Source organism: Gymnodraco acuticeps, unplaced genomic scaffold (genome assembly GCF_902827175.1).
Source record: "Gymnodraco acuticeps unplaced genomic scaffold, fGymAcu1.1, whole genome shotgun sequence".
NCBI lineage: Eukaryota > Metazoa > Chordata > Actinopteri > Perciformes > Bathydraconidae > Gymnodraco > Gymnodraco acuticeps.
In genome coordinates, this window is record NW_022989899.1 from 1,934,844 (window position 1) to 1,947,757 (window position 12,914).

A 12,914-nucleotide genomic window follows, 5' to 3' on the forward strand; every position below is an offset into this window, starting at 1 on the left:
AAAAGGTCTTGGGTAAAAGTTATTCTTGATAAAAGAAGCCTAAAAGGCCAGAGAGAAAAAGTGAGTTTTAAGTGTTGATTTAAAAACCCCCAGGGTCTGGGCCGACCTCACATGGAGGGGCAAAATGTTCCAGAGCCTGGGGCCCGCTGCTGCGAATGCTCGGTACCCTCTGGTTTTGAGCCTGGTCTTAGGCACTATCAGCAGCAGCTGATCAGCCGACCTTAAGGCTCTGCCTGGGGTGTAGCGATGAAGTAGTTCGGCTACATAGGCTGGAGCCAGCCCATTTAGGGCTTTGAAAACAAATACAAGGATTTAAAAATCTATTCTGAACCGAACTGGAAGCCAGTGCAATGAGGCCAGAATTGGGGTGATGTGGTCACGCTTTTTATGGCCAGTTAGAAGACGTGCAGCTGCGTTCTGCACTAGCTACAGGCGTCTAATTGAGGCCTGGTCCATACCCACATACAGAGCATTGCAGTAATCCAGTCTCGAGGTAACAAAGGCGTTAATAACCCTTTCTAGGTCTTTAAAAGATAAAAACGACTTGGTCTTAGCCAATAGTCGTATTTAAAAAAAGCAGGTCTTACTGTAACTACGGTGCTGACCTGCTTATCAAATTTAAAAGCGCTATTGAAGGTCACTCCAAGGTTCATGACAGAGGGGAGGATGTTTTTATTGAGGGAGCCCAGAATATCAACCGGAGAGGCTGGAGGTCGGGGTCCAAAAAAGATGACCTCGGTCTTGCTCTCGTTGAGGGTGAGGAAGTTTTGGCTCAGCCAGGATTTAATCTCTGTTAAGCAGTCCATCAACTGCTGTAGTGAGTTGGCATTTTGATTGAGAGGCAGATAGATCTGTACATCGTCAGCATAACAATGGAAGGGGATATTGTGTTTTGTGAGAATTGAGCCTAGGGGCAGTATGTACAGTAGAAAAAGGATGGGACCCAGAATCGAGCCTTGGGGAACCCCAGAGGTAAGAGGGGCTTTGGCAGAGGAGAAGGCACCCAACTACACTGAGAGGCTACGGTCTGTCAGGTAGGACCTGAACCATGCAAGGGCAGAGCCAGTGATGCCTGCGGACTGTTCAAGCCGTGACAACAGGATGCTATGGTCCACAGTGTTGAAGGCAGCTGTCAGGTCCAACAGCACCAAGACATATTTTAGCATATGTTGGACCCAACTCATTTACAGTATGTTTTGCATCTCCTCAACAATGGTCTGTATCATTGAGTAGAAAAAAACTGTCGTTACAATGTCAGGTAGATTAACACACATTTGTAAGAAAAGTTTACAATGAAGCAGAAAAACCCTCTTTGTATTAAGCGAGCTGCCACACAAAGTACGGCTTAACATGCTAACCATTGGTAGAGTGAGCTACAGTTAGCTAACTTCATGTTCAACACAAAACCTCTAATGGAATTACATTGACGATTTTAAACAAAACGTAACTCTCTCAACTTGTAAGATAATGTTAAAGGTGGGGTATGTAATTTTGGAGAAACCAGCTCGAGTGCGCTAGAATTTGAAAATACACAACCGGAAAAAATCTGCCACTTCCTTACGGAGCCCCTCCTCCAACACAAAGCGACTTACTTATTCAGCACTGTGGACAGTCCCCACAGGAGCAATTTGGTTTGAAGTGTCTTGCCCAGGGACACAACGACATGCTGACTGCAGTGGGGACTCGAACTTGCTATCCCCTGACTCAAAGTCCAGCACTCGATCCACTGAGCCACAGCCGCCCACACGTGTGGGACGAATGCTAAAACCAGCTAAAACCAGCAACCATCTTAAACTGGTCTATGCTGGTTTTTTCAGCAGGGCCAGCAAACACGGTTGTTTCTCGAACCCTCCACTGTTGTCTAGCGGGTGTAACTAAAATACAAGATGTCGTTATTTATATATATAAATATATATATATATAGATATAATAAGTGTCAGTGCGATTTTATTTTGTATTAGTGTGCATTTCCTGCTCGGAAAGTGGAACTGTAAGAGTAAACAATACATTGTAAGGTGTGTAGAGCCGATGAATGGGAGTCAGAGGCGGTGTGTTCAGTATGGAACTCCACACTTTATTATCCATTAAACCAGACAAGGTAAATACATTTACTGCTACTGCATGTCAAGCTAGCATGAATGACAACAACCCCGGTACCCTCACTAACGGGTCCGAGTTGCAACACAATAATCTCAACGGTGAATTATGTCTTATAACGTGTCACCACACAAGCCCCCCCAGAATTGACCCATAAACAAAGTCAGCGTGGCGGGGAGGAACGACAGGTCGACCCCCAAGACTCCTGAGCACGGGAGCCGGAAAAACGACCTCTGCATGGGCGGCCTCCGGAAGAGGCGAGACCGGAACAACGTATCTCAATTCAGTGACAGGGATCAAGGCCGGGGGTCGCCCCCACCGCGGAGGTCGTGCCAGCACCACCGGCTGGTCCAAATCCAGGTGGGCCGCCTTCAACCGGTCCACGAGACGTGCTCGGCCTTACCACCCAGGTCGACCACAAAGTGTTTGTCCCCGTGTTCCAAAACCCGGAAAGGTCCATCTGTAGGGGGAGGCTGTAGGGGACCCCTGTGCGCATTGTGCCGGATGAAGACGTGCTCCGCCGAGCGCAGATCCGCGGGAACCCGGGACACCTGAGTACCATGTCGAGCAGTGGGAATCGGAGCAAAAGTCCCAGCGGCGTCCTGCAGGCAAACCCGCTGCGCCGACGCTGACCAGGGAGCCGATGCGTTAAGGCCCTGACACACCAAGCAGTCACCAGAGGACGCGCCGACACCGGCTGTTGCGTCGCCGTGTTCTCCTGCGTCTTGGCCATGTGTCGCACGGGAACACACCGCAAAGACTTCAGTGCGTGAGTGGCAATAACTCTCCTTACCAGCAGACGGCGGTAGTGTGTATTCGTCATTCAAAAGAGGCAACAACCGGAAGACAGAGAAGAAGAACAGACCGTGATATAAACAGGGTTCGTACGGGTGCTTGAAATCCTTGAAAATGCTTGAAATTTGACGTGGTGTTTTCAAGGTTGGGAAAGTGCTTGAATTTTGGGAATGGTGCTTGAAATTGAGATAAAGTGCTTGAAAATGTAAATGCTTTACTTCTACAATAAATTGCTGTCTGTCTGAATAGTTCGCTTTTTAGATTAAAAGAAAAATAATTGCTTCGCTTCTCCATAAAACAGCTCTGCTGCACCTTCCCGCGCTATGCGCGCGACCTGCAAGTATTTGTGTTACGTGTGACCTGGGCATTCTGATGAGAGTGATAGATGGCTGTGTGCCAGGAGGTTGCAGTTTCAACGAGCGTTGGCTAGCAGAAGACAAATACAAGCCATGGCTAAGACGAGGGTCAAGCCCACGAGTAGCCTCCTGCAAAGTTTGCAAAAATAACGATGCGAGAGTCTGCGCTGACGAGCCACATGAAAGGTACGCCGTAGTAGAGCATTTTAGATTAGGCTAACGTTGCATGTTACGTTTGTTTAAGCTAACGTTAGCGAGCTGAATAGCGAACTCGATGAGGGATAATAATAATTGCAGGGGACAATCATTTCAGAGGAGCGTACCTATGTTGTGTGCGTTACAGTCGCCATCGTGTGGTGTTCAGAGGATGAAGCACTCACGGCATTTCGTGTTATAGTCACGAAATATAATCTATTGATTCGACACAGAGCGATTTTGAAAGCAATGTATTTCTACTGGTAGTATGTTTCGTGCCTAAACCAAATGTGACTTGCTCTATCGAAATCAGTCACATTGACCCGAAGACACATTTTCGTTTGTATTACTGGTCTGGGGGAAGCTCGCGAGTGTGTTTGTGTATTTTTGCGTTTGTTTCCCGGGGAAACACTCACAAGAAACACCGGCTGTTGTTATACCTGCTGTGACGTTAAGTTACTCAGTTCTCCGCTTGTAATTATGCCGAAGCTTCAAAGTTGTATTTATCATCTGAATTTGCCGAAACAAGTTTAATATTCTGAAAGCCAAGACTTTGTTTATTTGAAAACAGATGAAAACAAACTGTCTTTTATATAAAATTGAAGTATTATTCAAGTAAAACTACATTTTGCTTTAATCCCATGTAATTGTAGAATGAACACAGTCTTCCTTTGAAGATGTATAAGTCAGGTGTCTTGAGTAGCATTACCTACAAATCATTGTACACATTTGTAAATATTATTTTCCACTTGTTACCATTGTGAGTCTATTTTTATGCAGCTCTGCGTGATTTTGTGGCTACAATTCAGACTAATACACTACCAGAGATGGAATAAGTACTCAGATATTGTACTTGAGTAAAAGTATAAGTACTCAGATCTTGTAGTGAAATTATAAGTACTCAGATCTTGTACTTAGCAAAAGTAGAAGTACCAGAGTGTAGGAATACTCTGTCACAGTAAAAGTCCTGCATTCAAAATATTCCTCAAGTGAAAGTAGAAAAGTATTCTCATCAAAATATAGTGAAAGTAGCGACAGTAAAAGTAGTCATTGAGCAGATTGGTCCATTTCAGAATAATATATATGATATGTTTTCTAATGATTGATCATGAAAGTGTTATCAAAGCTGGTAAAGGAGCAGCTAGTTTGAATGACTTTGTATACTGCAGGGTAGCTGGTGAATTTACTCCAGGTGGAACTAAAGTCTGATTCAACACTTGAGGCGTTGATAAAAGCTCATTCTAATGTTGTGTTATGTGTGCATGAAGGTACGAAATAAAGTTTTGCATTGCCTATCCTGCTATTTGTGTAATATTCTTTTAATCACACAGTGATAAGAAACAATAACAATGTGCCTACATAACTGTCAGTTGCAGCCCTAGCATTAGTATTGGTTATAGTAACAGCTACAACATTAAAATACTTCTAGGCAGATTGAGGAGGATAATGGGAGAATGAACAGAGGGGCAGAAACATCCATCTGAATAATAATAACTTTATTTGTATAGCACCTTTCATACAGGGGATTGCAGTTCAAAGTGCTTTACATCAGTAAGAAATAAGGTATAACATCAGTGTAAAACAAGCAGCAAGAGCAAAGCATCAAGTGGGATAAAATAATGCAGATATATTTTATATATATATATATAATAATCCCAACAGGCCACCTTGTTTATGGTTTGATTCAGTTTTAGTAGAATATAAAATACATGAATGAATGATGAAATGAGCACATCAAGTGCTATATACTATACTATAATTATATTGAGGTACTTGAGACTAATCCTGCAACTGTATAGTTCTGCTCCACAACAGTTCGAGAATGAAGAAACCATCACGTATGAAAGGCTACATGTGAATAGAGGGGCAGAAAAACAGCTTGAATATTTACATTTCAATCTTGAACAATGAACAGCTGTAGACAGTATCTCATTTAGTATCATCATCCTGCGCTTCGCCGGAGGCCTTCGAGTGCTGAGTGTGCTTGGCCTCTCTCCGAGCCGCGGTGCCGGTGTGGTGCAGATGGTGGATTCTGCCAGGGGAGTGCAGGGCTCAGCATCAAAGTGGAAGGACTCCTCAGTGGTGCTGGTCGAGGTTTCACTGCTGGTGCCACCGGGGGTTGATTCTACGTTCCTTACATTTTTTAAAATAAATTCACAGTTAGTTGGATTTAATACCATGGCTTCTTCAAACTGTTTACTAAGCATTCATAACAAAACAATACCCTGAAATGTGTGTGCCATTAGTTTGGGGTGTGGTCAAGTGTGAGAGGTACATTGTAGACACATTGTGATGCTCTATTCAGATGCTAAAGACATACTTCTAGAAGATTCAGAACACTACAAAATATAATCAAGACATATTTTATCATGTATTATTATTAGGGCTGTCAGTCGATTAAAAATATTTAATCGCATGATTGTCCATAGTTAATCGGGAATTAATCGCACATTTTTTATCTGTTCTAAATGTACCTTAGAGGAATATTTTTCAAGTTTTTAATACTCTTATCAACATATGAGTGGACAAATATGCTTTATGCTAATGTTTATTATCATTTCAATAATAACAAATATTCTCATGAATATTAAACACAACAACCTCTGAACATTACAAATATTCGCCTCAATTCAACCTGGAACCTCTCATACAATAATACAATACAAATGGTGTGTGTGTGTGTGTGTGTGTGTGTGTGTGTGTGTGTGTGTGTGTGTGTGTGTGTGTGTGTGTGTGTGTGTGTGTGTGTGTGTGGGATCGTTGGAGCTATGTGCAACTCAAGGCATATGCTCGAACGGGAGCTGCCTGGACGCTGCAATCATGTTGCACTATCCGTGCTAAGTGGGCTGACTTCTCGTACAATGTCCCACTGTCTGGCTTCCTGCATAAAGTCAAGTGCTCGGCGCAGTTGTGGCGAAATGTCGCTTCTCTGTTTTCATTTAAACAGCTCCTTATATCCGTTAGCGCAGCTAGCTAGCACCAGATGCTAACAACAACAATGCACGTAAGGTCTCTCTCTCGCTCGCTCGGGCCACACATACACACACCCTCCCGGTCCTCCAGATGGCCAGTCGGTGCCTGCCGGTGAGTGTGGAAGTGTGGTCTGCCACAAGCGGGCGGCAGGAGCGGGGCTCTCAGCATCAGCTTGTAGATGGTATTTTAAACTCGATGCGCTCTGAAACTACGGGGCGGTCGAGGAAAAAAAATACACATGCGTTAATCGCGTTAAAATAATTAGTGGCGTTCATTTTTGTTTGCGTTAACGCGTTATTAACGGGTCGGGTCACTCCTGCCCGTCTGAACCCGGGAAAACACTCCGGCCATGTCGTCCAGAGCCACCCTTTCCCGTCCTAGGGGAACGGGGAGACCTCTGCATGCTGCTGCTTTGCCGATGATCTCCGGCAGCTCCAGCATAATGCCACCCAACGCCGGTAGCCACGGAGAAGGGGACCGCGTGCTCGGCCGCCACACCCGTACCTCGCTCCGACCCCGTCTCCCCCGACCAGGGGAGAGTGGGAAGGGGAGAGCCGCACGGCGAGCCATGGAGGGAGACGGCTCCATAGACAGGCCGTCGTCCCTGTTCTGGACGGGCCAATCGTCCTCCTCAGCCACAGTAGCTAGAGCGTCCGCTCTTCGCTTCCTGTTGGCTGACGGGAGACGGGCACAATGCGAACAAACGACCTGCTGGCTGAGAGCCGCGTCCGCGTGCTCTGGCCCCAGGCAGGATTCGCATATCGCGTGTAAGTCGTAGCTCATGATGTACCCCGTCTTACATGAGGGACAATCACGGACACAGTTGTTCATGACTCGACTTTTTCTGTGCTTCAGTACTGTGCTGGTTGCTGAAGAAAAGAGGGAGCAGAGTGCCGGGCCCCCTTCCTATTTATACCGGAAGGAGGCCCGAGGGTGGGTCCCACCTACTGGGTGGGCGTGGACTACAAGTGTTTCAGTGCTGCGCGGGGGCGCAGAGGGATAACCCAATAGCGATAGCCTTAGAGGGCGAAGCCATATACGAAATAGAACGGACGCAATGCGAATATTCTCACCCTACCGCTGGAGTTTCACCACGGCTGTCAGCTGTGTTTACTCTTGTCATTCAAACAGGACGCGCTGGAGAGGGGGCGGGGCTTGTATCCATGTAAATACTGTGGTGGAAACCAACTACGACAAAATTAACCTATTTTACCGTGATTTAATTGTAATACACGTTTCAAAATGATACCGAAGTAACTACATACTGATAACGGTTAGTAAAAACCAAGCTGTCTAGTCAGGATTCAGACAGTATTGCACTTCATTTATTGTCTTGGTTGATTCTGTTGGCTTATATTTTATTTTATCAATAAGGTATTTATATTGTTTTTCCCTTTTGAAACAGATGTTCAGTTATGTTAAAGTCTTTGATTGCACTTCAAGTCTAAAGTTTACATTTTAATTGTTTGGCACTGACTTTTCCTCATTGATGTTTTATGTTTTACTTATGTTTTATGTTTTAGTTTTACATCACTGCTAGTGCTACCTAAAACAGAAAGTGAATTTTTATACTGCGAAACTGTGCCTTGAATATTTTATTTTATTTAGCAAGAGAGTGCACTTTACTTGGTGAAGAAACCAGTGTTAACGTTTGTTGTAGGGTGTAGGCCTACCTACTTGAACACTGAGGAAGCCATATCAAAATTCCTGTTGAATTGTTCAGGGATTCATTGCAGAATTAAAACCAGCTTGAAATGGTATTTTGGTCTGTGACTCCTTTTTATTTTAGTTTGTGTTACCTTGTAGGTGGTTGTACTGTTAAGTAACTTGAAAAATAACCATAATAACCGACATGAAAAAATATCGTGATAAATATCGTCTATCGTGATACTGCTTGAAAAATATCGTGATATTATATTTTTCAATATCGCCCACCCCTACTCTAGACCGACAATTTTTTGGAGCTGGAAGTGAACCGGATTCCGGAGCAGGCGGCGCCTCTGCGGTGTGAACAGGAAAAACCGGTACTTTTCAGGCTCCAGCTGAAAACGCGTTGGTGTGAAAGGGGCATGAGAGAGGACTCCTCTCTAGTGTCATGATGAGGTTCAGGTAAAGCACGGTTAATGTATTATAGTATTGACTCAATAATATAATACATGACTTTGAGAGTAGGCAATCTAGGCATATTAACAAAATTAATTAAACATACTTATCTTTTTTTTCACCATTTTTTGCATTTTTTGCTAGGGGGCCCTAAGCGGCCGCTTATGTCGCTTAATGGGTCGGGCCGGCTCTGGTGGCACGTGTGCCAGGGGTTGCCGACCCCTGTTCTAGATGATCCTGGATGGGAGGTCAATGAGGATTCATGTAGATGTAGACTAGTGCAAGACATGATTTTAGGATTTAACCCAACATTATTGTACAACACATATTTTGCTAGTTTACATGATTGTAACTCAAATATGAACTGTATAGTTAGATTTCTCTTGGATCTTTCCTTAAAATTCCTTACGGGCTCAAACTCATATGCAGTTACATTACAGAGAGCACTGTCACCACCGCCAAACAGGAAGTGGGAGTGTTTGCATAACTGGGCTTGTCCCAATGCACAAATTAGCTTGGACTTTCTCAGTGCAGCCAGTCTGATGTGAGCAAGCGAGGCTTTCACAATGTCTACCTTTCTGCTGCTCGTGGGTGCTGTTGTAGGAATCGCCTACCTTTTTCGTCATATTGTGGTGAAGGGAAAGCAGTGCACCAGTAAAGCAAGGCTGGTTGGGAAAACTGTGATTGTGACCGGTAAGAAAAAGGTTTTTGTTTTTATTGGGTTGTTTTTTGATAGAGTGCTACTGTACGCTGCACTGTGTGTTATTTGGGTGGCAGAAGACATGTGACTGACTTTTCTAACAAATGATTGTCTGTGTGCACAGCAACAGTTATGCATGGAGAAACATACTGCACATTTATAGCTTCTCAGTCAACTTCAGTTTTAGTCAGATGGTGACTGCACAAATACAAGACTTTACACACATCATTTGAAAGTAGGGCTAAAAGGGGGATTGGGGCAAAACAGTACAGCCAGGAAAAGCTTTTTTTCAAAACCTATATTTGACAACAATCTTTTGAACATTTGGTGATTCATCATTTATTTGACTTTTTTCATTACACACAGTCATTTGATCCATTTCTAATGAACAAGTACTGTTATGTGCAGTGTTCAAAATGTGCAGCTCACATAGGTCTGGATGAACCCGCTTAAGAGTCCCTGGGGTAAATCTTATTGTCAGAGTGCATCTTTTGGAGAGAGAAAACAAATCTGAGCTGGTGTTTGTGGGCTAAACATTTGTTTAAGAAGTGCACCAAACCCTAGCCCTAATCCTAACTCTAACACATTCAGAATAATTTATGCATGGCTCACCCAAGTCTAGCTTTCCTGCACAAGCATTTTGGTAATTACCCTAAGGCACAGAGGATCTTTGAATTGGTTCACCCCGAAGATAATTTAGAGTTAATTTTCTTTATTAAAAATATTCTTAAAAGAATCATACAACTTGACACATCCAGTGCTTTTCCACCTTCAACACACTGAAACAATCGGAAGCGTTCTTTCTTCAGATAGCTGGGTATTTCAAGTTCCCCACCCAGTTTAAGAGATGTAAGGGACACTGCCAGTTTGGACACCAGACGTAGTGTCAAGGACTGCTCACTGCAGTGGTCATGGTCAATCCTCAGTGGTCATGGTCAATCCTCAGCTGGAGGGAATAAATATCCCTATAAATATCAGTTTAAGAAGGACACTTTGAGGTATTTCATAATCAATTCACAAGACCTAGAGGATGTTGCTGATAATCACTTGGCAAAAGCTTTGTTGACATGGGGTTCATATGATGGAGATGAAAAGGACAACTAAGAAAAAATAAGACATACTTTTTTAATCTCCTAGTTTGACTGTGTTGTTGATTCTACCGTTTAAATACACACAGGATGCTTGAACCAGTCCGTTGTATAAACATAACTGGATACAGCGTCGGAGGCTGGGCCCCGTTCATACCTATGAAAGTTACTCAGTGGTGCATGATGCCAAAATGGCCGGACTCTTTATTACTTGCGTCTTCCTTAAGCCCTCGCTCCAATCTGCTAAATGACAGCACTGTTACAGGAGTGACAGAAGAAGAAGAAATGAACATAACTTGTATCATGAGAACAAACTCCATCATCCAAGCACCATGATTTAACATAGAGTATATGTCGATATAGATTCCGTTCATGTTAGAATTAGACCAATAAAACGTGTATGACTCGTTTCTCTCACTTTTCCTCTCCAGGCAGCAACACAGGCATTGGGAAGTCTACCGCCATAGATCTGGCAAAAAGAGGAGCCAGAGTGATTCTGGCCTGTCGCAGTGTGCAGAGAGGACAGGCTGCTCTTGAGGAGGTCAAGAGGGTGAGCCGAACTGAATCATGCTCTGTTTCTTTTTCTAAGAGGTAATACTTTGTTTTAAATATGTTGTTGGCGAGCGCGTAGGTGCCACATGACATGCAGAAGCTTATTGTTGCTTTTAATCATGATGTTAAATGTTTTTTAAAGACTTATATTTGTTACAATACATCTACATTTGTACACTGGTCCACGGTTCATGAAAGACTGTGAATGCTATAGCCATGCTACACAGAGGACAGTGTCTTCCATACCTTCGTTTTATATTTAACTGCAATATCTCCCAGGAGAGTGGCAGTAACCAGGTGGTGTTCATGCCGTTGGATCTGGGGAGTCTGAAGTCTGTCCGCAGCTTTGCTGAAAACTTCCTGAAGTCTGAACCTAGACTGGACCTCCTCATCAACAATGCCGGTTAGCTTAATCCTAAACCTGAACAACATCAGGAAACATTTTCAAAAATTGAAAAGATTAATGCAGAAAAAATCATTCCCATGTATAACCAATGTTTTTGTTTCAGGTATTTTCGTACAGGGTCGAACAGAGGATGGACTGGGGATGATGTTTGGCGTCAACCACATTGGTCACTTCCTGTTAACCAACCTGTTGCTGGACCGGCTGAAGGAGTGTGGACCCAGCAGGGTGGTCAGTGTGTCGTCTGCGGGACACAACTTTGGAAAAATTAATTTTGATTGCCTGAACACCCACAAAGCTCTGGGAATTGGGACCTCATCCATGGATGTTTTCCAGTTCTACTGCGACAGCAAGCTGTGCAACGTCCTCTTCACCCACGAGCTGGCCAAAAGACTTAAGGGAACCAAGGCCACCTGCTACAGCCTCCACCCAGGTCAGTAGCCAGAGCATTAAACGCATGCAAAGAAAAGGGGATTATAGTACACTGGTTCCATAAAAGGAGGAACAATGAGGTGCTTTGTGGTAAGGTTCTAGGGATAGCAATGTAGGCCAATTCGCCCACTAGTATTGTTTAGTCTGAAATATCTAAGGAAATATTGATATTGCCATGAAATGTGGACCAGCACTTCATGGTCCCCGGAGGATACATCCTAATGACTTTGGTGATCCTGTTTTTAGGTGCAGGATACTGGAAAGAAAATATTTGTTGCAATTATATTGTAATTGTTATTTGTGTTTACACTAACAGGACCAAGTGAGTACAATTACCAGAGGAACGATAGGGAAATTAGAAATTCATAAAACTACAGTTCTCTAAATAGAAAATATTGTGTAATCTAGCATAGCTATCAGGTGAAAACTTGTGGATAAATATACAATATTTATATGCCAAAGCAACTAATAATAAGTGCAATATGCCATGAATATACAAACTCAGAACAGCAAGAAACCTGACATTTTTACAAAAGCTGCTAAAACTCTGCATCATTTTTTTTTTCCTGCGCAGGAGCTATCAACACTGAGCTGGCAAGGAACACTAGCTCAGTACTGCAAATGCTCCTGAAGCCAATGACTGTGTTCTTCTGGAAAAACACCGTTCAGGGATCCCAGACCACCCTGCACTGTGCCCTCCAAGAGGGGATTGAACCGCTCAACGGACGTTACTTCTCCAACTGCACCGTGAGAGAATTGTACACTAAAGCAAAGGATGACGCTGCAGCAAAGAAGCTGTGGGAGCTCAGTGAGAGACTGTGTGGACTCGCATAAAAAGCTTTCCATCTAATGCCTGATGTTGGGTTGGCATTGTTTCTCTTAAACATTAATAATGGAATGGTGACACATACAGGGAAAAGGTTAGCTTGCGCCTGGCGGGCGAGATTAGTCAAGTAATGTAAGGTAAAGGTTGGTCAAGCCCTTCCATGCCATTGTCTTCATGAAAAAGAGAACCAGTCTGACTATCTTGGAGTCGCCATGACTCAGCAGTTTTTACAGCACTGTGTTTTCATTCTTTGGATTTGTTTGCATACTGTAATCATACAATGTGTACTCACAGATAAGGTTATAAATGCTTCTGCAACAGCTTGTTAAAATGCAATAAATCCCTTTTGTTTAATTTAAATGTATTAAAGTTATTGATGCCAAATGTAAATAAA

General features: G+C 43.4%; 1 protein-coding gene across 2 annotated transcripts; it reads left to right on the forward strand.

Moving 5' to 3' along the window:
* Window positions 1–3,389: 3,389 nt before the first annotated feature.
* LOC117539852 (dehydrogenase/reductase SDR family member 13-like) lies at window positions 3,390–12,914 on the forward strand. 2 transcript variants are annotated; one of them, XM_034206209.1, is made up of 5 exons: window positions 3,390–3,434; window positions 10,739–10,857; window positions 11,139–11,262; window positions 11,369–11,695; window positions 12,269–12,914. In XM_034206209.1, exons 1-5 carry the CDS (start codon window positions 3,401–3,403, stop codon window positions 12,526–12,528), a joined length of 864 nt encoding a protein of 287 aa, XP_034062100.1. In that variant the 5' UTR covers window positions 3,390–3,400; the 3' UTR covers window positions 12,529–12,914. The 2 variants fall into 2 exon arrangements, with proteins under 2 accessions (XP_034062100.1, XP_034062094.1); XM_034206203.1 differs by lacking the exon at window positions 3,390–3,434 and adding an exon at window positions 9,063–9,212.